At 39.5% G+C, this 25,465-nt stretch overlaps 1 protein-coding gene across 2 annotated transcripts in view; it reads left to right on the top strand.

Annotated features, from left to right (window-relative positions):
• The window catches only part of col21a1 (collagen, type XXI, alpha 1), a 67,665-nt gene that overhangs the window by 12,066 nt on the left and 30,134 nt on the right, over positions 1 to 25,465 (top strand). For both annotated transcript variants that reach the window (XM_056260171.1, XM_056260169.1), the window contains exons 8-16: positions 1,213 to 1,296; positions 2,084 to 2,146; positions 7,878 to 7,931; positions 8,014 to 8,067; positions 9,734 to 9,787; positions 12,068 to 12,121; positions 12,608 to 12,661; positions 12,746 to 12,799; positions 13,697 to 13,750. In XM_056260171.1, the coding sequence (XP_056116146.1) occupies positions 1,213 to 1,296; positions 2,084 to 2,146; positions 7,878 to 7,931; positions 8,014 to 8,067; positions 9,734 to 9,787; positions 12,068 to 12,121; positions 12,608 to 12,661; positions 12,746 to 12,799; positions 13,697 to 13,750 (525 nt within the window). The remainder of the gene's footprint in view (positions 1 to 1,212; positions 1,297 to 2,083; positions 2,147 to 7,877; positions 7,932 to 8,013; positions 8,068 to 9,733; positions 9,788 to 12,067; positions 12,122 to 12,607; positions 12,662 to 12,745; positions 12,800 to 13,696; positions 13,751 to 25,465) is intronic.

Here is a 25,465-nt window from a genome sequence, read left to right as displayed (position 1 = left end):
GTATTAAAAGCGTCACATAGACAAATAAACAACATTAAAAGCTTGATTTTCACCACAGGGGGACTGTGTCATTGTCATGGTGCCATGTCTAAATCTCTGTACTCTTTAGTGGATCACATGGTCACTTAAAGTCAGCATGAAATGGAAGTTGCAACTGTATTTTCTCCCCTATTGTAACATATGTCGGCTTCTCCAACAAGAATGTAGGGAGAGTCCATTAGGAATTGACTGGATCGTTGTCGTTAGCTAATTTATGCGATTGATGTGAGTGACAGGTTGCTGAAGGGGAGGGATTATTGTCCCGTCCTCACGCTGGTGCACAGGCCATCAGAAGAGATCGAGTCCTTGCGAGGGGAAGGGGAAGCCATTTTTATGAAATATTACAAGGGCACTAACCTGGGTTTCCCCATACTGCCTTTGCGCAACCCGATTTTATTCACGCTGCTAGGTAGTCTGGATACCATGGACCAAATTTTCACCTCAGCGAGGGGACCAATCACAGAACGGGGAGGGAGCAGCAAGACGATGACGACGTCTATGCCACACACCGAAGCAGTTTGTTTATACCTATGGATCAAACATGGCAGCAGACGCGAAGTTAACTTTCGATGCAGCCTTAGATATTGTTCTGAGTAGTTTAGAACGCAAATAAATCTCTGACCCATCGTCTTCTTCCTCGTCTAATTCCTTTCGCTCTACATACGTCATCTGGTTTTATTGAAACGATTGGCTATGAGCTACGTACAGGCGCATTTGATAGACATTCGTAGCACCCAATAAAAGGCTCTGGGCATTCGTAAACCACGCCTCAAATACGAGAAAATCAACATGTGGTTCCCAGACCACGTCTCAATGTCGACGAGACGTGGTCTGAGGTTAGCCAGGCTACAAAGGGCACATGAATGAAAGAAAAAAAAAACTATATAAGTTAAATCATTTAAAATAAACATGGCAATTTTCCATAAAAATAAGATTTGTCAATTTTGATTTCATGGTGACTTTAAAATGGCTAATGTCGTGAAACAGGTTCAACAGTGTTGTGCTGTAGGCTGTCTCTATTATTGTCGTTTTGCTATTTCCAAACTACTGGGCCGTACTTCTGAATGTACTGCTGAATACTGCAAGTTTAGCTTATGCCACAAACAGGAAATGTCTGACGCTTTATGTTTTATGAAATGCAGCATAGTAAACAATGTTTTTCTATTTTCTTAGTGTGATAATGTACCAGGTGACATTGATCCAACCCCAGAGCCCTGCATCTGTCCACCTGGGCCGCCAGGTACCCCAGGAATGAAGGTACGATATAGCCTATCCCTCAACCCCTTTGGCAGATTTATATAACAGAACACCTTATATAATCTCTTCATTGCATCAAAAGTCATTGCATTGCACATAAAAGTCTCCAAAAGGCAAGTTTGAAGTTTATAAGTTCATGCCTGAAAACACATGCTGCTTTTCAACAGAATTCTGAAGTTACAGACAGATTTACTACATTACTATACTATAATATATATGGATTCATTTATTCAATATTATAATTATAGTCTACTGTTTATCATTTTATCATTCAAGATACCAATACATATTCTTATATAAAGCAAAGCATTTATGAATAAATATATACAGGGGTTTACATTAACGTCCGCCAACCTGCCAAATGTGTGTGTATTTCAGCAGTGGCGTGTAACGCAGTCACTCCAACATAGCCACTTTGGCGGGTTGAATTTTATATATATATATATATATATATATATATATATATATATATATATATATATATATATATATATATATATATATATATATATATATATATATATATATATATATATATATATATATATATATATATACACTTTTCAATTGTAGTCTTTTATAAAGGCACCTGAAATAATAATCTAAGTGTTAAATGGTTTTAATGGTGCCCATGAAAATGTATTTAATTTTTAAAAAAAGAAAAAAATAGCTGTAACCCATTGGCAAAGATACACATAGTTAGATAAGCCTTTCTGTTCTTTGATCAATATTTTGTAATGAAATTATGTAAATACTATTTACAATGCATCACTTGTACATTCTCTAGGGAGAACAGGGCATAATAGGAGATCCGGGTCAAACTGGTCCAGCTGGTGCTGATGGTAAGCCTGTGAGTACTACACAGTTTAATACAACCTCAAATTAACTTGAGCACGTGTCGTGTTCAATGCAGTATCCAGAACTTCAACATGCATTAACATCCTCACAAGTTTGTTTGGATAGAATTGGTGAAGGTGAAGACAAAATTCACCTTACAAGAATACTGGTATTCTCATTCCCTCAGAATGTAAGAGGATACAAGACCGTATGTCTGGTAACATGAGCTAATATGTGTCAGTAAATATACAATGAGTTCCAAAAGTAGAGATTATTAATGAGGTTTATTTATTTATTCTGCCTCAGAAGACGCAGTAGTCCAGCGCCGCAGCTACACATTGTCATGTTGTAAACAAGACAACATCTGTATTGCAAACCCACAAATCAGATCCTAACAGTTGGTACACAATGTGGACAGTCAATAATTTTAGATCAGATTCCAATCGGATACACAAATAATCGGATTTTGAACGTAGCCTTAGAAAACAAAGCAGAGTGTAGTCATTTATATTTACTAAACAGCATTGCTACTAGTTGCAATAATATAGAATTTATATGCAATGAATGTAACTTTGTTGATTCATTTTAAGTTTTCAAATCATTCACTCAGTGACTTTTTACATATAAATGTACAGATTTTTAAATATAAAATAGTTCTAATAGTTTTATGATCTGTCCTGACAGTGACATAAATAGGATAAGTTAATATTACAAACTGGTTCTTTGCATTTATTGTCAGTACTTGGCTCTCAGTTCACATGGGTAGGGTACTTTGTACCATGTGTGTGGATGACTGTCTTCATCCGCCATTTTTAACCCAGGACAAACCCTAAGGAACTGTCCATTTTAAAATATTAGTTGTACTGGGTCAAGTGTTGCCGAAAGAGATGCGCGTGCTCGGGTTGAGTTGGGCAGGTCATTCCACCAGCAGGGAGCAGTCCAGGTAAAGGTCAGTGAAAGTGATTTTGTGCCTCTTTGAGATGGCACCACAAGGCGCTGTTCACTTGCAAGCTTCTGGAGGGCAAATAGGTCTGAAGTAGTGAGTTTAGGTATAGGGGTGCAGAGCCAGTGGTTGTTCTGTAGGCAAACATCGGTGCCTAGAATTTGATGCGAGCAGCGATTGGCAACCAATGCAATTTTATGAGGAGAGGTGTGACTCTTCGGCTCGTTAAAGATCACTCTTGTTGCAGCATTCTGGATCAGTTGCAGAGGTTTGACAGTGCATGCTGGAAGGCCTGCCAAGAGAGTATTACAATTGTCCAATCTGGATAGAACAAGAGTTTGGACGAGGAGTTGTGTAGCATGCTCCGATAGGAATGGCCTGATCCTCCTAATGTTGTATTTAGCAAATCTGCAGGACCGGCAGTTCTAGCAATGTGGTCTGTAAAGTTCAACTGATCATCAATCAGAACTCCAAAGCTACGTCCCATTTGCATTAATATCCGTCCTAAATAGTATTTGAAATTAGAATTAGTGTGTCCCAAATGTTGAAACGAGTATTCCAAAGATCCTCGGATGGTCTACTTTTTCCGGTTAGAATCCGAAGTGCAGATCCGTGCACACTCTAACGGCTGATATTGCCCACAACCCATTGCGTGTTGGAAGGGGATTCGATGAGAACTACAAACATGGGGGAGAAAAGTGTTAAAAAACTACAAAGCGGATGTGCGAGTTCGATGGTTAAGTAGAAAGGTTTAGACAAAGGGGTTGGAGTGATTAATTATCAGTATCTAACCTTACGAAAAAATATTTATTCAATGTTATCCACATTATATTTCATCTGCATTGTGAACTTTTTTTAATGATACTTTGAATGGCTATTAACTTTTACATGCATCATTATTCAAATTGCAAACACATGAAGAGAGTCTTCCACATTAAAAAAACGATTGGCAGATCAACATGCTGCTACATTTCTCTCCAAAACGGTAGGAAATTAAATTAAATTGAATGTGGAGGATTTTAACTGTCAGAAGATGATTGACAGGGCAGTTGCAGTGACAGAATGCACGTAAATTCAAATTCAAATTAAAATTTATTTGTATAGCGCTTTTCACAATACATATTGTTTCAAAGCAGCTTTACAGAAAGTGCATTTCAGAAATGTACATAGAAGAATATAGTTAGTTAATCATCATGTATTAATTTAGGGACTAAGCGACAGAGAGATGTCCGTTAAAGATGACGCAGTAGTATATCCCAAACGTTTGCCTACTCTTCTGCTACACACTCAAAAGTATGTACTTTTTCTTCACAAAGTACTGTGCATACTTTTAGGATGAAATATAAGTAGGCGAATTGGGATGAGCACAAGGTTCCTGGATGTTCTGGATGGTTGACAAACCTAGCTAAATAGAGAAGTTGTGATGGAGTGTTGGCTTGGCCGTGTCCACAAGCAGCTCTGTCTTCGCAGGGTTTAGTTGAAGGTGGTTGTCCTTCATCCAGCAAGAAATGTCTGTCAGGCAGGCTGAGATGCGAGCAGCTACCTTCGGATCCTCTGGTTGGAATGAGAGGTACAGTAGAGTTGTGTTTCATCAGCATAACAGTGATAGGAAAAAAATGTTTCTGAATGACAGATCCTAGTGATGACATGTAGATGGAGAAAAGAAGTGGTCCAAGCACTGAACCCTGAGGCACCCCAGTAGCTAGATGTTGCGACTTAGACACCTCACCAATCCACGACACCCTGAAGGACCTATCTGAGAGGTAAGACTTGAACCATTGGAGTGCGGTTCCAGAGATGCCCTTTGTCTTGAGGGTTGACAGGAGGATCTGGTGGTTAACTCTGTCAAAAGCAGCAGACAGATCCAACAAGATGAGTACTGAGAATTTGGAAGCTGCTCTTGCCAGTCTCAGAGCTTCAATTACCGAGAACAGGGCAGTCTCTCAGTCGAGTGTTCGCTTTTGAAATTCGTTCAAGTGTTTTAGCAATGAATGGAAGAAGGGATACCGGTCTGTAATTTTCTAGATGTGCTGTATTTAGAGTGGGTTTCTTAAGCAGTGGGGTTACCTGAGCCTGCTTAAATGCTGTGGGAAAAGTACCAGTGTAAAGAGAGGTGTTGATGATAGGTAAAACCTGTGAGTGCAGGTACAACTGAAGAATAAATGGCTTGTATGAGCTGAGTGGGGATAGGACAAAGATTTATCCCCAAGTATCTTTAATTTCACCAAGCTGATCGCTCACTAAAAAAGCTATGTTTTCAGCCCATTTTTTTATTTTCACATAAAGCAGTGATTTCTAAGTGGCTGAGTTGTTTACTTAATTTTTTAATAAGTCTTCCCATTAAAGCCATTATTCCGTTCATTCAGACTGATTTACACAAGAAAAAAAGAGGCAGGACTGATCGCACAAACCAATCATATCCAATCATAGCACGATGGAGACATTGCCTCCTCTCATGTGACTCCCCCATTCATTCTCAATTACCCCTCACTAAACTCAGCGAATGCTTTAGAGTGTCTGTTAAAACTCAATGGGCTGAGGGAAGGCAAGAGAGACGTGGACTCCTGCTGTTCCTGTTGGACAGTGTTACATTATAAAAACAATTGATTCATACACTTTTTAATGTCATATTATCTTTGTTTTATTTTTGTAATATGGACTATTTTCTCATCCAATTTTTTGAGGAGGCTCTGCCTCCCTTGCCTCCTCGAAGGAAACGCCCCTGGTTAGTGGGCATTTGTAGGGTTGAAATTTTGACTGCAGCTGCAGTTTTTCTCAGCATGAGTTAGGCTAGTTTGACTGAAAAAAATGTGTTGTGCATGAATGATGAACGACCCTCGGAAGAGCTCTGAACATTAGGTGAATGTGCAATAACAACACCTGGATGCCATACTTGCAAGTCTTCATATCTTTATGAACACATGTCCACATTATTCACATATGCCTGCATGTTTAGTCAATAAACCGCAGGTTTTTATTGAAGTAAAGCATATTTCACCTCATATATTTTCACTATACTTATAGTATTTGCAGATAACCAACAGTTAATGTACCTAATACAATGTTAAAGTAAACATTTCTGTGCAAACTGTCAAAATCTAAATAGGTTATAGATATAATAAATAATGAGAAATCAAACTTTGCTTTTCTGCCTCTAATAATTCTAAAAAAATAACTCAAAGTCAAGGGGCACCAAAGTACACGTTTGTGGAAAACCTTTTCCACCCTCTTTTGTGAAAATGTTTATTGTCAAGTCAATGTAAAGCTAACTGTTTAAATCAATACAATATATCTATTGAGAATAATCTTATGAATATATTGCCCTTTCTTGTCAATTGCGTACAGTCTTCTCAGAGAATATGCAATATTCTCACTAGTCAACAATATTTTTGTTTCAAAAAGGTCTGAATAAAAAAAAAAAAAAAAAAAAAAAAAAAACGTGGGGTTTATTTTATGTCTCAAAAACAAAGACATGAGTGTCATCGTCCAGCTGGAGTCTGCACAAATGTTTCACGTAGGCGCATACAGACTGCATACACTAATAATAAATAATACTCATGACATATTTCTTCCAGACCTCTGAAATCTTCACATGAACTTTATCTCTTGAACTTGCCATTTTAGTTCTTGTCTTTGTATGTAAAAACAATGTCCTTTTCAAAATACATTTCACAGCGAACAAAGATCAAAAGTTCACTTGTTACCAAAATAGTTCAACAATTTTATGTTTCCAGAAACCGTAGTTTCAACGAACATTCGCAAACATCAAGTTGTGTGGGTCGAACTACAGTTCTCAATCTGTGGTTAAAACAGCATATTTTCTTGTTAGTGTGATGTGGACCTACATACAGATTACACTTTATTTCTAACTGTAAGTAACTAAGTAACAAAATAAGCAAGCTAACATGTAGTACAATCTACATCTGTCATTCTATGCAAATTTATATGAGGGAGAATGAAAACACTATTATTGAAGAGTATGCATGAGTGTAAGTGTGCTACAAGCCTGGGGAAACCCCGAAGTATGATGTAAGAAGGAATATGCAATTGAATCAGACATCTAAAAATAAAGCAAAACAACAGAGAACAAAAGTAGCAAAGTAGTCCTCAGATGCCATGTTCATTATTAATAGCAATAATCCAAAATTAATTTAATCTCAAACTGATTAACTGGTCAAAGTTATTTCGTCACCACCTGCATGAAATCATTAACGACAGTTCTGAACTCTTTAACTGTATTCTTATTCTTGAGGTTTTGGGAAACAGATGTGACCATTTATCCAATTATGTATTGCACAAGAAGCAAATTATATTGTTGTACGGGAAACCGTTCTCGGATCAGTTAACCTGACTCACTAGAACGAAAGTTTTACTTTCATCAACCTTTGGTTCTTTTTAAACGTGACAGTAAGCAAACATTTGGTAACATGCTAGCAACAATAAACCTGTTCCATAAAATAGCAGTGGATGGGAAATGCTATTCAAGCTGCAAAAGGCATTCATATAGTATTCACAGTCATCTAAAGGTATTAGGTATTGGTAAGAAACTTTAAATCGTTATTCAGTTAAGCCACGTGTTGATGCACTAACGTCTGCCATCAAAAAGTTTAACACAAGTCACTTTTGAAGCTCACAGTAGTTTCAATAAATGCACATTTTGGACTTAGAAGGACTGAGAGTTAAAAATTATGTGGGAACAGATCATAAGCTGTGATCTTTCTTTTTTCCTTTCAATTTGAGCTTGATATTCATTTGTATGACTGTGGGTCAGACTAATATAAGACTATTTTTTTTATTAAAGGGTGTCCCAGGTTCTAGAGGAAGTCCTGGCATTCAAGGTTCTCCCGGCATGGAGGTATGAGTGCATGTGTCATAGACATACCCTAAAAAACTTCACTCTACACTTGATGACGCTACTTTTCAATCTGTTTGAGCAGGGCCCTCATGGAGCTGATGGTTATAAGGGAGAAAAGGGAAGTCCTGGGGAAGCAGTAAGGAGCAATGGATTTTGTCCCTTTTATCCTTAAATGTACCATATGCAACATATTTAGTCATCACATATTCACATTTGCTTTCATAAGTTTACTTATAAGTTTTTGCATGCAGATTATTTGACAAAACATCACAAGGATAAAATTAAATAAAATCTACTTCAGGATTAAAATGAAATACATCAAATTAATCTAAGGTCATTTTTACCTATGGCATAAACAAGTGATATTTAAAACAAAGTTGCTTTAAGGTATGACAGCTCAGGAAAAATTAGCTAATAACTGTCTAAAATCTCAAAAGATTAGGTTCAAATCTTTCTATTTCTTGCCTAAACAAAGTCAGTTTCTCCCAGAAACCTCATGTATATTGCAAGGGTTTCTGTATGTTGGAGTCAATATTTGTGACTAAACAAGTTTAAACGTGAACTTAAATGTCAATGTACTGTACAGCTGTGGCCAAAAGTATTGGGAGTGCCAAACATTGTGTTTCGCAAAGTTTGCTGCTTCAGTTATTGTGGGGTTGATTGACATTGTTTCTAGATTGTTGTGCAGAGTGATTAGATGCATCTTAAATAATTGCAAAAAGCTTCATTGGCCAAAAAAAGCCTAAATTTATCACAAAAACACAAATTTCACTAGTACTCATTCACATGATTAGTGAAATGACAGTCAGGTGAAATCACTCTATCATTCTGATTGGATTATAAGAGCAGACTTGTCTTAGCAATGGTTACCTCCAAAGAAAGAGGTGCAGCCATCATCACTTTGCATCAAAATGGCCTCAACATGCAAGAAAATTGCTGCAAAGAATATTGGAAACCAAAGAACCATGTAACTGATCATAAAGAACGTCAAGTTCAGAAGTTCAGCTGCAGTGAAGGCGGCTTCAGGGCGTCCCAGAGTGCCCAGCAAGCACCATGACTGTCTCCTCCTAAGGAGTCGGCTACAGAATCATGTTACCACAAGTGCATCTGGAAAATCGATTGTCCGGAAAAGAAAAGGTGAACTCTACCATCTTAGTCCTGTGTTGTGCCAACAGTGGAGCACCCTGAGACCATCCATGTGTGGGGTTGCTTTTCATCCAAGGGAGTGGGCACTCTCAAAATTCTGCCCCAAAACACTGCCATGAATAAAGAATATTATCAAAACGTCCTGCAAGAGCAACTTCTCCCAACAATCTGTCACAAGGCAAGAGTGATAATGAAGTGTTGCCGAGATCATTACACTGAAATTTTGGATCCGTGGTCAGACAACTCCCCGGATCTTAATTCCAAACTGTGTTCAGTCCTCAAAGACGAGTGGACAAGCAGAAGTTTACAAATTGTGATTAACTATGAGCACTAATAAGGAAAGAATAAATCGCCATCAGTCAGGATTTGGCCCAGATGCTGATATCCAGCATGCCAGAGTGAATTGCAGAGGTAATGAAGAAGGGTCAACACTGTAAATATTGACTTTTTGCATATATTAGTTTGGGGGTTTTTTTGCCAAGAAAAGCCCTTAAAACTTATTAAATGCTTCTCATTGTTTTATCATTGCTTATCAAGGAGAGGACTTTGAGAAACACAAAAAATGTGTCACTGCCAATGCTTTTGGCAATGGCTGTACAACATTTATGTAGAATTTACTGAAATGATTTTTTCAGTGTGTGTGTTTTTGTCTTTAGGGTGAGAGCGGTATTCCAGGTTTAGCCGGGCCACCTGGCAAACCAGGTGAAAAGGTCAGTTTTAACCCCTTACTAGACACCCCCCATTTTGGCATGTGGGGCATAAACGACAAACCCAACATTTCGCATGGTCAAAAGCGCCAGTTAGATGACGCCTTGGGATGAGAACGGGCTGTTATTATTCTTAATGAAAAACACAACAACAAAAAAGTACAATGAAAATCTCACTTCAATAGGCTCCTTTACATTTAGCTTTAAAACCAAATCTTCCGCCAATGTCTTGTCAGACAAGAATGAGGCGAAGTGAGTGATGACTCCTGCTGATGATGTGCGGCGACTCTCGTTCGACTCATGCTGCATTGAGCAGACAGGTTCAGTTTTTAAATTGTAGTTTCTATTCTCTAACTGAACTAAATGATTTGTATTACTACTGGCAACAACAATTACTCATAGACAGCACTTTGGTCCATTCCAATGGTTTAGAAAGTGCTTTATAAATAAAAGTTAAGTTAAGTTGAGTTGAGTTATTACTATAAAAAATATAAACTACGGTGGTGGTGGTGGGGTAGCATTACCCCTTTCCCAAGTGCCAGGGTCCACGCCCTAAGATAGTGCTGGATCCTGAGCCACAGCCGAAGCAGTCCTGATGCAACAGGTGTGAAGAGGGGAAGGATAAATGGTTTTGTGTCCATCCCCCAACCCCTTGTTTAGTTACGGGCGTTGGAGGCGTTATGTTTGTTGCCAATGCTGGGTTTGCCCCACCGGATGTGTGCGTTATAGCGGATCAAAAAACAAAAATAAAAAACAAACACCTTCACAAAAAGAACACTTCTCCTCTTCTTCACAACAACACAAGCATGATCTTCCCGCCCCAGTGCAACAACCTGCCGTTCATAAAACTCCAGCCCCTTGCCACCCGAAGCCAGACTTGGGAAGCCATCCCGGGTGTGTCAGATTGGGTCTTGGGAGACGTCTCCTCCTGTGGGCACAGCACAACCTCCTTTCGGTGAGGGCAGTGCATGTGCCGGGCAGGCTGAACCCGGATTATGGTTAGGGTTAGCAGGGTATCTCAAGGGGAATGAAGACTCCAGCCCCAGATGGTTCAGATCATTCTGAGTATCTTCGGGCGAGCAGAAGTGGACCTTGTGGAAAAGTGGGCCTTGGAGGAGAACTCCCACTACCCAATCTGTGCCTGTATGCCTTTCCCCCGGTAGCTCTGCTCCCTCAGGTCATTAGCCGAGGACATCAGGTTATCAGAGAGGACATATGCTCGTCCTTCTGGTGGCCCCACTCTGACAGAACCAGTCGTGTTTCCCTGGGATGCTGCAGCTGCTAGCAGCAGCTCTTTGGCCAATTCTGGCCAATTTTGACCTTGATGAGGGATGCACCCCATCCACATTCAAGGTATATGTGGCGGCTATAAGTCATAACTCTTTCTGCTCTTCCCACTTCAGGAGTAACGCAATGCGAGTGAACCATTTCGAAGGGGAATGTTTCAGTTACTAACGTAACATTGATTCCCTGAGATATTTGGGATGAGCATTGTATATGCTGGCTGTGCTACAGCGCCGGCTAGTCGACTCTTGCTGCTCAGTCGAAATATTCTTATTAAATGGTATTAAGTGCTGGCTTATAGAGGCAGATGGTAGTCATTAGGTAGTAGAGACGCTTTCTGTGTGGTTTTCCCAAAAAAAAAAAAAAACACATCACAGCAGCCCTAAACCGAGAAGTAAATTTATAACAAGATAATTTTCTTCTATTACAAATACTTTGCATGCCCACCTCTGTTTATGTGCCGCTGCTTCAGCTTTTATTTTGTTTATTTCCAGGTTATAATTTACTAGCAGTTTTGTTCAACGTTATGTGGATTATCTTATTAAAGTGGCTATATTTGTCTGAATAATGTCTAACTATTTAAACATATAGCCTATAGGGAACTGCAGTGGCCCAAAAGCATTTGGATCCTTACTGTGATGTAAGACTGTAGCATTTGATAAAGCAAGTGGAATGTATTTTAAAGAAAGATAGCACAAGCACACAAAAAACAATTCCATGGTTCAAATGAAGACAAAGTTTCGTGTCTCCTGGCTGTCAAAGTAGAACATGTCTATAACCTGAGAGGATGTTCGCAGATGGCAAATAGTTTGTAGTGACATTCATATATATTTATGCGGGATTTAGAATTGTCCAAATACTAGTTCCGGTCACTGTTTAACTTTATGTGCCGGTTTGACTTTGATTTCAATTTTAAATTACGGTCACCCAGATATTTTTTTAAAATATATATTTACACTGAAAATAAATGTTTTACATTATGTTATGTTTTCTTACTAGGGATCTTCTGGTACTCAAGGCATACAAGGACCATCAGGCAAAGATGGGCAAGTGGTATGGTTACTTTCCTCTTCCTTTTCTTAACTCCATACAGAGCATAGAGCTTCCCCTTTTTATTTCCAGCTCGCAAAGGCAGTTTTATTTATGCCTGTTGACATGATAATTTGTTACACTTGACATTTAGGATACATTTGGTAAATAATTTTCTGTCACCACCTGACCAGTAATGCTCTGTGGTCTTTTTCTAAGACTGAAACACTGACTTTGGATTTTTACTATGCCTCAGCTCTTCATTGGACATTTTCATAGCCGTCCTCATATCTATAATCCTTCTGGGATAGTAGCAAATTAACAGCTGGGGCATTTCTTGCATCATCTTGGTTATTGAATAAGTCCCTGTCCTGAAAAGTGCTGGTATGGATAAATATAACAATATCTTTCACAAAACAAATCTGTTAATGACTTGAACAGCATTGCAACCTCATTCGTTTGTTGTGTTCCAATACTCTATTGCATTAACTGACATACTGTCTATCTTAGGGAGAAAAGGGGAGTAGAGGCCCTTCTGGTCCACTTGGATATCCAGGAGAGCCTGTATGTATATCGCTCAATTTCTCTTATTTTCTGTAAGTGGTCAGAAATTATGCTTTAATGCCATCCGTGTGTGTGTTTATCAAGGGGGCACCTGGCAGGGATGGAAAAGACGGAATTCCAGGAGGAATTGGTCTAAAGGTCTGTACTGATCTAGTTCTTCTCACCGTAAAAAAAAAACTGAACATGTTTATTGGCTTCCTTGAACTGTGAACATGGACCATTGAGAATATTTGGCAGGAGGCTACGCAAGATCCTAAGATGCCGTATTATTTGACAGAATTGCATGAAACATTATGCTAGTACAGAATCTCCTTATGGAAAGCTATAAAAAGGTTTGCACCATCGTTTCCTCTTTCATGCTGATCTACACTGTCTTTTTCCAGGCTTACAGATGGCTTATATTAAACCAAGCTGTTCGTCAACATGTTGGTGGTTGCCTATATGATAAATCCTGGATTATATGCTTAGTTTCAGACATTCTATAAACATGCACTACTCCATTAAAATGTAGCTAGAGAAAAGTAATACACGCACCCTGGGCAGCTTGTCAATGTCTTTACATAATTATAATCATTATGTTGACAAAATTGCCATGATTAAGTACTTTTTGCTTACACACCTTCTTGTCTATCATACCCCTTGCTTTAAGAGACATTAATAATGCTTTGCAGTGCCTCACGTTCTCAAAGTCATGAGACGCCAAGATTTGACGTATCTGCAAAACACACGGTTGCTTTCTTGATTTGATTCCCAGCATATTCAGTGGAATGCCATTTTTTCCAGCATCTTGTTTATAATAAAGAAAGATGCATTTGAAGTGAAATGTAATGTTCTCCATATTGTGTACATGAAAAATGTGCTCAGTTTTAATTTACATGGAAAATTATTTCTCCCGAATTCAGTGTGTGTAGCCTATTGTCTGCATCACCAAATTGAAATACAAAAATAATGACTACTTTCCAATAAATTTCAAACACTCCTATCCACCTGCAAAGTTGCACTTTTATTCTGACTATGTGATCTTTGTCTCTTCAGGGAGATCCAGGACCGCCTGGAATTCCTGGAGTGGATGGAAGAGAGGGACATCCTGTGAGTAAATCTTAAAACAGCTAAGATCATTGCCAGGTGTTTTAGTGGGTGGACCGCATTGAAGTGCAAGCTGTTAAATAATACCAGGCCGCATTTGAGCATAGAAACTCGTGAGAAATACACTCTTTTTACTGCATCTAATACAATTTTCCAGTTTGGCTGACTGAATTGACATGATTTTAAGTCTTATTGGTGTTTAAGTCTTTGCACCTGGACAGGGCAGAAGAAGATTTCTATGTAGCCTAAGAAAAAACCATGAGTGACTCAGCAAGGCAGTTCAGCAGACTAGCGCTGGCAGTTGAACTCTTCTTTAGAGAAATGGGGTCTAAGAGCCATAGCTTTGTGGCTCTACTGGGCATAATGAAAGTCTACTAACTGGAACCATCTAGCTGGTCTTGGGACAAATAGCAGCGGACTAAATGCATACAGTACAATGTCTCCCATTTTAGATGATTTAGTTCATTCTCAGCATTTGCTTCAGGATCCAGATTTTACATTGAACATCAAGTGGCTAAACATAGTACAAACATCGAATAAATGGTATCAGATCATTATTCTGCAGACATTGTGACCATTCAAATCCAGAAAACAAGCAATATCCAAAGTGAATTCGCCTTTGGCTAAGCCACACCCTAGAATGTAGATTGACCAATCACAGCGCAGCCAAGAACGAGCTCCCACAGTGGTCCAACACTTTTTCACAGCGCTCCATTGACTTTAACACAGGCGTCTCATATTTTTGGTCTCTGCAGGCTATTACTGTCGTAGTTTTGTCAAAAATATGGTTAAACGTTGTGCCTGGGGCATTTGTAACACAGATACGCGTTTCCCAGAGAGGTTGGAGGGGGGTGTTCGTTTTTTTCCCTTCCCAAAACCGAAGTCAAATCCTGACAAGTGTCGTCTAGCACACGCTGCTAATAATACAACGTTGTACTCGCGTAGTCCATTTGCTTTGTAATAACGATTATAGAAGTGAATAGAGACCTACCCAGCTTTGCATGAACAGTGTTGCTCCTTGATATTGTTAGTCCCAGCCTCCGTCTCCATTAGTAGGATATGCGGTGGTTCATTTTTTGACTGTGACCGGTATGCTTTTGCCTCTATTTGGATGCCTTGTTGTTCCTTGCGTTTCACCTGTATGTCGTGAATATAGCCTTCAAACGTATATTGCAGCCGCTTTTGCCTACTTATATCGGACACTTTATAAAAGTTTGATAAAATTTCAGCAGGAAGAGCGGTCACAGCATAAGCCATGTTGATACCAAACCAGAGCCCAGATGAAGTTTGTCGGACGTAGCAACAGTAACTAAGGGGGGCGGGGCTTAGCCAAAGGTGAATTGACCAGGTTTAGACATTTTTTGATAATATCCTCCTTGGCTGCAGAGGATGGCTCCTTCCTCTTGGCCAGTTTTACTAAAAGATAAAAACAAATTGTGTCCAATAATCAATGAGTAGTTGCACTACTCATCACATAGTCTATATACTTATTTAAAAAATGTAGTCAAGTAGAGAAAAAGTGATGATGTCCGCACAATTCGGCATGTTTCACTGCATTTCGCAAATGAAACAATTGAAATGCCGCATACCACGTACATTAGTTTTACACCCCAAGCACAACTATACCTCGCAAAATGTTTACGTTTGGAAATGTCTCCTTTGGTAGACATTACTTGCCAGTACTACTGTACCTACAGTAATTAGTGAGATTATATTCCAATTAATTCAGTTCAATTAATTGAGTTTCAGTTTCATTTTTGTACTTTACTGGCAGGACAAAAACAGAGATATGTTGTCAAAGCTTGGGCATTGCACGGGTAATTGGCAATTGATAATTGGTGCTTAACTAGTTTGGGGGAAAAATCATGCACTATATAGTATACATTAACACTCACTGTTAGCCAAGTTTACCTCTTGTACTATTCTTTTCTAAGGTCATTTTCAGTGACATGAGAATTTATGTCCTCAAAGCAATGGAAGGTACTTTTTGCAACAAGTTTCCATGTTCTTTTACTGGTCCCTGCAGAGCAAACTCAGACCAAACATCTGCTTCCGCTTATCATGGAAAATGCCCAAGGTGGCTTTGTTGGTTATGCTAAAATTGTAAAACATTGTTTATTTTGCTGTTCATTCATAAACCACCAACTGTTTATTACTGTTTATACTGAGGCTATTTAATGAATACAACCTTTAGACCTTAAACAATGAATCATAAACATGCAATGGCCCCAAAAAGAATGATCAAAATTGGTAACACTTATTGTCTGTTCATATCATCTTATGCTTTACCTAATTGAACATTATTGGAAATTGTTAAAGGATAATTAAACATTTACTCACTTAAATTAGATGATTTCATTGCATTCGATGACAAACTTTAAAACTTAAAAATAAAAACAATAAACAAACAACCACCCTTTACACACATTGGCAATAGAATCGCCATTGGCTTGTAATTTTTTGTCTACTTGTCAGACTTAGCCGGCAGTGGCTTCTGCATAGTCTTAGGGTGTATTCCCACCTGCCTTGTTTGGTTCGATTGAATCGAACTCTAGTTCGTTTCTCCCCTTGGTGCGGACCTTTTGGGCAGGTGTGAATACAGCAATCGAACTCGGGTGCGGACCAAACAACCGAACCGAGACCCAGCTGAAGAGGTGGTCTCGGTACGGTTCCAAACGAACTCTGGTACGGTTCGTTTACGGTGTGAACATGAACCGACCCAATTGCAAGAAAGCACTGCGCCTTTGAGTTAACAGGCTTCCGTAGTCGGAGTTGCGTTATGGGAAAGTGATCTGCTGTAGCCTACTACATTTGATAAGATGAGTCGTGGTTTGACCTGGAGCTTCGAAGAGACGAGCTGCCTTATTAACATTTGGGCAGATGCCCATGTAGCACAGAATAACACAAAATTAGTAAAAGAACAAATATTGCAGTACGAAATATCTCCATGCTGAGCCTTTTTTGCACTTCCTGATTTCCCTACTTGAGAATCCTTGTCCAATGAATGGACGACCTTAGCACACGTGTGGTTTTGTTTACAAATTTTGGTTCACTTGCAAAAAGAGCAGTGTGAAAGCGAACCGTACAAAAAAATATATATATATTTTATTTGGTCCGGACCAAAGCAAGTGAACTATAGGACTTTCCTGGTGTGAATACACCCTTAAAAGCTTTAATTCCAAACTAATTCTGTCATTTTAACAGGAATATCCCTATCTCTTTGTATCAGAGAAAGAAGCAGAGAGTGTGCTTTTAGCCAAGTCTGATGCCTACACACAGTTTACACTGCATGAGGCTATAACTTTTCTTTGAACTCATTTTCTGAGTAATTTTTACAATAAATTTTAACCAAATGGTGTCAGTGTGATTTTAGTGTATGGCTGTGTTCGAAATCGCCACCTATAGCCTCATTCACTATCCCCTATACATTACTCAACTAATATAGTCCACTTGAAGGAGTGAATAAAAACGAGTGAGTAAATTCAGACACTGAGTGCGCCGGGTCGCTTTTACATAGTTTGTACTTGCGGTTTAATAATCATTTGAATTTTAGCAAACCGGCAGCTCCAGTAGTAGTCAAGTCACCTTTATTTATATAGCGCTTTTTACAATACAGATTGTATCAAAGCAGCTTCACAGTGATAACGTGAAAATAATACAACAAAGTTTGTTTCTAGAAGAAAATTGCATCAACGTACACCTTAAGTAAGGCAGATCAATAATATTGTTGAATATTAAATGTCCCCAACTAAGCAAGCCAAGTAATGAAAAGATTTACTAAGCAAGCCTAGTAATGAAAAGATTATCTTGAACTCTTGTCATGGAAACTTGCATGTATAAACCTTAATGAAACAATTAAATAATCAATTAAAAAGGAAGATATACCTGTATGATATTATGCTGTAGCCACATTGGACCAGCGGTTTGGAAAATGGATAGATGGATGATTCCGCTGCGGGCGTCATCTTATGATCAGACGCGGGAATTCATTCAGCGCATGACTCATAGTGCATTATGGGTATTCTTTAGCTGTTGAGCGCACATCTGTTGTACACTCATTATTGTGGTGCATTATGGGATTGAATGAGTGCAGTAACGTCCACTATGGTTTCGGACAACACTACAAATGGCTGTCCCCTCAAATACTGCCCTATTTAAGGGTATGGGGCGATTTTCGACACAGCCCATGTATGAATGCAGTTCCCCTCAAGTTCACACAGGTGTCCTAGCAGGGTAACGGGTAACGACAGGTGTAGTTCATCACATTAACTTTGAACATGTTTCACTAACTTCTACCAAACAAAACGAGTCCAAATATTAAAACCTAATACTTTGATATATTTGAAAAACTTTGAAAAGTGTTGTTGTGTTAGTTTTAAAATAAATGGCACTTGTAGTTTCATGCGTTGGTCAAAATACGTTTAGGGGCACTCCACTGTTTATGTTATATTTTCCCTCTGTGGATAATGTTCTATGCCCTGCTCAAGAAGGGCCTGCCAATAACAATTTACAGCATAACATTTGTGGTACTGACGTCTAAACATTGTACTTGGCAATAGTTGCTTAAAACATTTATACATTGATTCTTGTTTCACTTCAGTAAGACGGTGTTCAGAAGGCACTGCCAAAAGCCAGGCAGATGAAATCAAGACAGCTGTTTCTAAGTTTCTTACAGACCTACAGCACAAAGAAACAGCATTTAAAGAAAGAGATGCAGATAATCAGAACATCGCTAGTTTTAAAAGTGTTGGGCTGGAGGGAGGCCTTTCACAAGATGCACATATACCAGGGGTCTTCAACGTTTTTCAGGGCAAGGACCCTTAGGCGATAGAGAAACAGAGCAGGGACTCCCGATACAACATGTCAAACAGATCTATGAAGCATATAGCTTTCGATATTAATAGAAACCAATCCTATTGTGATAGTTATATTGTTGTTGCACATGCATCATTGTCTGTATATTACTTTTCGTTGTTAAAATTGAGATTTATGCATCATAACAAATACACATGTTGTGATAAAAATCACAATCCATTGGTCACCATTGATATAATGACAATTATGTAAATGGATTTTATTTTTCATAAATTTAAATTTTACTGTCAGATGGACAATTAAGAATCAATCAAGGGTGCTTCTGAAATTAGCAAGGGTACTCTTGTAAAGAGCAGATGTAATGTGTAAGCAAGCAATGGCTCCATCATAACAAGAACAGCAATGTACAGTGATACATTTAAGATTATTTACAAGTTATTACTTTTACAAATTATTGGAATAGAATTTTTTTTTTTTTATCTATGAATCTATTAGTCTGCATTTAGATTGCATTACATCTATTTTGACATGCCATATTTTTGCCCTGTGCTAGTTATCACACTCTAAACAATGCTGGGTTGTTTTAACCCAAAATTGGGTAAAACATGGACAAACCCAAATGCTGGGTTTTGTCCATATTTGGGTTTGGGTTTGTCCATATTTGACCCAAATTTGGGTTGAAATAACCCAGCATTTTTTAGAGTGCACTGTCAATCATTGCCATTTCCAGAATGAAGTCTGCATTTATATGCAGATGACACTTCCAAAATTTTGCAGCATGTAATTGGCCATCAGTCCTCTTAGCAGGATGAAAAAAAAAACCTTTTATTCAATGGATTATATTCAGTATAGCCGGAAAGTTACTCATCTCTTTCATTGCGATCTCACCAAGTTCCGTAATAATCAATGAATCTGTCTACACTCCACAATGAATCTCTTATTTATAAGGATGCACGATAAATCTGCCACCATATCGGTATCGGACAATATATGTTCCTTTTTACTCATATCGTTATTGGCCTGGTAAGAAAATGTGGCCGATATATTAAAGCCGATAAATAATGTATTTCCTTCAGCTGAGACACTTCAGATGCGCACTGTTCGCCATGATGGATTTGGATTGCTTGAAATATGATTGGAATCACTTCAAAAAGGAAAATACAGTTCAGTGCAACATGAGCAGCACAACTCTGTCATATCGGCTACATAAGATTATAATGAGAACATTATAATTGTGTGTTTGGGACATGGCTTTTAATGGTAAGATTTTTGTTTTTGTAATCAGGCTCGCATTTATCGGCCAATATATCGGTTTTCAAATATAAAGAATTATCGTTATCGGTCTCTGCCAAAATGTTCATATCGGTGCATCCCTACTTATTTACATTGTGTCTAATGAGAGGTTGATGAGAGGATTCGCGAGTGTGCAGAAATCCAACTCATAAGCCAACTCGGCTCCTTGTTATTCTCCTTTCTGCAGACTTCAGTTCCAACCCTGCTCCAGCATTACTCGAATAACTGCCTGTTATTTTCAAGTAATACCTTGCTTTGCTGTTTCAGGTGTGTTTGATTTAGATTTGTAAAATCAGCTGTTAAAACCTGCACAAATAACAATTATAAAAGATCTAGCAAAACATACTTTATTTAGTGACTTATTTTTTACACACCATTTCCACATTTCCCAGGTATTTCATGTCAACTACCCATCTGCAGATATAGCCTTAACCACAGTAATTCATGTCACATAGCATTACATATGGTCATTATGAGATATTAATAATTACATAGTTCTGGCATGAAACTCTGAAAAGTGCAGGCTGATAGGTCTTTAACTGATTGGTAGCAATCATGTCATTATCTACATAGCACAGCTGATTGGTTGCTGTTGAATCAGCGGCCAATGAGCTTGCTGCTCAAACATTCAAATACTTGGCATTGTTTGATGTTACTGTCTGCAGTGCGCTTTCAGGACGCATCTGGAATCAGCATCTAAGATGTAAAAATGGTCTTATTACACATCTCTGCACATATTGTTTGGTCCGGTTATTAATTCCTAACTGTAGCAATCTTTACAAGTTTTAAACTAGCTTCATGTTAGAAATGTTTTAAACTAGCGTCATGTCAACAGTGCACAAGCGAATCACTGAAGCATATTGTATAAGCAGCAGTTTATTGTACGTGTTTATGCAGCAGAGGTCTTGTATGTCATTGCTGTTTTATATTAGTGGTGGGCAGATCAAGGCACGTGGAACACTGAAACAGTTGAAGCAAATGTGCCCTATTATGTCGAGGCTTCAAAACAATCCGACACAGGTCTCCACGGCGACCCCTAGTGGACAGAACAGAAACCCGGGCCAAACGTGGCATAATAAGATCATCAAATAAGATTATCAAGTGTCTATATATTCTTTTATCATTTGTCAGAATTTGATTTGTTTGTTCTATGAATGACTATTAACTACCATTATTCATTTAAATGATACTAATGTCTAATTAAAACGTCTACAAATGTATAAAACTGATCAGAGATCAGATAAAACCCACAGACACTTGTTCATTGTTTCACAGTGACTCCTCATGAATAATGGGCGATGACCCATTGAAATTTCGAAGCGTTAGTTCTGAAGCCTCATTTACTGAAATCACGTGACCGGCAGTTTGTTACACGCTCAGAACCATTGATTCAGAACAAAAGATTCGTAATTCGAAAGCCATGTTTTGAAATTGCCATCACTATTTCATATACTGTTAGCTTGGGTATGAAAACCGTTAAAGTGATAGCCTAAGCATTACACTTTAAATGGCGTTCACCATAATTAGCGGTATAACGTTATGACGCATTCATTTATTTCCAAGAGCATGTTTTCATTAGCGATGCTAAATGTGTGTGGTTAATTCAAATGCTCGTAATGTTTGAGTTATGCTAAAAGAACAATCAATACAGTTAAAATCGCATCATGTTTATAGTCTGGCGAGTATTTACTATGCATAACCTGAGTGTTATGTAGTTGTGTCTGCAGCAAGCAAATGATTTTGCAAGCAAAATCGTTTGTATCTTCTGTGAACATGCTGTCTAAGCTAAGCTATTGATGAGAAGGTTAAAGTAAACAAACACTTGCATAAAAAAAAAAAAAATCATGACATCTTTTATTCAAGGGTAAAGCCTGGAACACACCAAGCCGATGATCGGCCGTCGGACAGGTTTTATGCGTCGGCCGGCTAAGTTTTCTTGGTGTGTTTCCGCACCGTCGGCTGAAATTGGTCCACTCCTCATCGGCTTTTTTTCGGCCGATTCGACATGTTGAATCGGCATCGGGCCGTCTGTGAAAGAGGGAACTCTGATTGGCTGTTCAGCTTAGTGAAAGAGTCAGTGCACGAAAATAATAGCAAAACAGCGAGCAAAGAAGTCAAAACGGTACAGATAGAAGGCTGTTCTTATGTTACGTCATCTTACCTGAGTGTTCCTTGGCGAATATTTCAATATTAACACGAGTGGAGTGGAATAAAGAAAGTGTTTAGCTGGATTGATATTCAAAACGGTAAGCACGCACTGCTTTGTTTATGGTATGTGTATCTGCAGCGTCGGTTTCCTTTTTTGAATGACGAATATAGACGAATATATATATAGACGAATATGCCGAAATAGACAGTTGTCTCATAGTAGTTCTCTCGGTGTGTTCAAGTGCAGCTTTTTACCCCGACGTGAGGCGACAACACAGTCGGCTTTCATCAGCGCTAGTTCGTCGGCTTCGGCTTGGTGTGTTCCAGGCTTAATGTTCATTAGCTATGCTTAACATGTTTATGTTAGAGCACACTCTTGTCATTCATTATCGCTTCTTATGGCTTTTCATATATCAAATAAGAGTATAGGGTTATGTAATTATTATCAAATGGCTAAATTGATGATAATTGCTCAGGTGGTTACTGGGTTCCTATATCTATCAGCTTGCAACATTTTATATTGCTGCTCAAAAGAACACATAGCATGCATTTCTAGTGCTAAGCCGGTCGGCAAGGAAGCCAAGGCGCACATAACCTTAAGTCACTAGTGCTAAGCCGGTCGGCAAGGAAGCCAAGGTGCACATAACCTTAGGTCACTAGTGCTAAGCCGGTCGGCAAGGAAGCCAAGGCGCACATAACCTTAGGTCACTAGTGCTAAGCCGGTCGGCAAGGAAGCCAAGGCGCAAATAACCTTAGGTCACTAGTGCTAAGCCGGTCGGCAAGGAAGCCAAGGCGCACATAACCTTAAGTCACTAGTGCTAAGCCGGTCGGCAAGGAAGCCAAGGTGCACATAACCTTAGGTCACTAGTGCTAAGCCGGTCGGCAAGGAAGCCAAGGCGCACATAACCTTAGGTCACTAGTGCTAAGCCGGTCGGCAAGGAAGCCAAGGCGCACATAACCTTAGGTCACTAGTGCTAAGCCGGTCGGCAAGGAAGCCAAGGCGCACATAACCTTAAGTCACTAGTGCTAAGCCGGTCGGCAAGGAAGCCAAGGTGCACATAACCTTAGGTCACTAGTGCTAAGCCGGTCGGCAAGGAAGCCAAGGTGCACATAACCTTAGGTCACTAGTGCTAAGCCGGTCGGCAAGGAAGCCAAGGCGCACATAACCTTAGGTCACTAGTGCTAAGCCGGTCGGCAAGGAAGCCAAGGCGCACATAACCTTAGGTCACCAGTGCTAAGCCGGTCGGCAAGGAAGCCAAGGTGCACATAATCTTAGGTCACTAGTGCTAAGCCGGTTGGCAAGGAAGCCAAGGCGCACATAACCTTAGGTCACTAGTGCTAAGCCGGTCGGCAAGGAAGCCAAGGCGCACATAACCTTAAGTCACTAGTGCTAAGCCGGTCGGCAAGGAAGCCAAGGCGCACATAACCTTAAGTCACTAGTGCTAAGCCGGTCGGCAAGTAAGCCAAGGCGCACATAACCTTAAGTCACTAGTGCTAAGCCGGTCGGCAAGGAAGCCAAGGCGCACATAACCTTAGGTCACTAGTGCTAAGCCGGTCGGCAAGGAAGCCAAGGCGCACATAACCTTAGGTCACTAGTGCTAAGCCGGTCGGCAAGGAAGCCAAGGCACACATAACCTTAAGTCACTAGTGCTAAGCCGGTCGGCAAGGAAGCCAAGGCGCACATAACCTTAGGTCACTAGTGCTAAGCCGGTCGGCAAGGAAGCCAAGGCGCACATAACCTTAGGTCACTAGTGCTAAGCCGGTCGGCAAGGAAGCCAAGGCGCACATAACCTTAGGTCACTAGTGCTAAGCCGGTCGGCAAGGAAGCCAAGGCGCACATAACCTTAGGTCACTAGTGCTAAGCCGGTCGGCAAGGAAGCCAAGGCGCACATAACCTTAGGTCACTAGTGCTAAGCCGGTCGGCAAGGAAGCCAAGGCGCACATAACCTTAAGTCACTAGTGCTAAGCCGGTCGGCAAGGAAGCCAAGGCGCACATAACCTTAGGTCACTAGTGCTTAAGCCGGTCGGCAAGGAAGCCAAGGCGCACATAACCTTAGGTCACTAGTGCAAGCCGGTCGGCAAGGAAGCCAAGGTGCACATAACCTTAGGTCACTAGTGCTAAGCCGGTCGGCAAGGAAGCCAAGGCGCACATAACCTTAGGTCACTAGTGCTAAGCCGGTCGGCAAGGAAGCCAAGGCGCACATAACCTTAGGTCACTAGTGCTAAGCCGGTCGGCAAGGAAGCCAATCTTTTGTAGCTTGAAATCTGTGTCGATCCACTGCGCAGTTAAACTCAGCATACATCCGAGCTCCATATATCAGTCGTGAAGCTGCGGGCTGCAATATCTGTAGCCAAGAGCTCATGGACGTGAGTTGAAACGACTTTATACATCTCAGGTAAGCACACGTCTGAGAAATGCTGTCTACTATGCATGGTGTAACGGGGCTCAATATGGTCTATAAGTAGGGGTGTCGAAATTAATCGTTTCTACTAGTGTTGTCACGGTACCAAAATTTCAGTATTCGGTACCAATACCAGTGAAAATCCACGGTTCTCGGTACCAAAGCTTAATTTAGATCAAATTTACATATATTAAAGTGTATATCACAGTTACAAAGATGGAAACTGTAGTATTAAAAACACTTTACAATAAGATTATATTTGTTAGATAACATAAGATAAAATGACCTAACAATAAACCATAGTTATATACATAGCAATTATTCTCCTTGGGGTTAATTTAAAAATATACTAAATACATTTTTTAAATCAAAAGTTTTATCTGTTAACATTATTTAATGCACAATGAATGAAGTGAACAAGCATGAACAATCAAGTGTTTGTATTAAATAACATTCACAAACATTAATTAATGTTGTAAAAATATATATTGTTCACTCAATGTGTTGATGTTAACACATCAAGTAATGTTAATGAATGGTATTTTATTGTAGTGTTACCAAACTATACAGGAGATAAAACATGTTTTATTTGACTTAACTGTAGCCTACTTTTATTTAATCCAAAACTGCCAAAAATGTCACTCTTGCCTGTCTTCAAAACTTGAGAACCCTGTAGCTGATTTCTAATGCAAGGGCTAGAAATCAATTAATTCTTTGCTGATACTTCCTCGTCATCACGAAGAGCGCAGTTTGCACCGCTTTCTCCTTCTCTCCACAAGCGCTCGCTCTCGCGTGTCTCCGCAATGCAACCATAAACAGTGACGCGCCTGGAAAAACAAGCTCGCACGTCGCTTCTATTATGAGCGCGCTTCTCGCGCGCATACATTTGAAATTTGCACACGCAAAAAACGTGCTATGTGAACGTGTGAACGGCCCTTTATGGCAACGTGACATTAGCCTAATTGAACATATTTCCATGTGTGGCTCTTTCCTCCTTTCTTGTCAACAACTGGATTCAGAGCCAACGCATTAGCAGCGCCGCCGGTTGCCATGTGTTTTT

The sequence above is a fragment of the Rhinichthys klamathensis genome, unplaced genomic scaffold (genome assembly GCF_029890125.1).
Source record: "Rhinichthys klamathensis goyatoka isolate OS25496 unplaced genomic scaffold, OSU_Roscu_1.1 h1tg000174l_1, whole genome shotgun sequence".
Lineage (NCBI taxonomy): Eukaryota > Metazoa > Chordata > Actinopteri > Cypriniformes > Leuciscidae > Rhinichthys > Rhinichthys klamathensis.
This window is presented reverse-complemented; position numbering and strand designations above follow the sequence as displayed.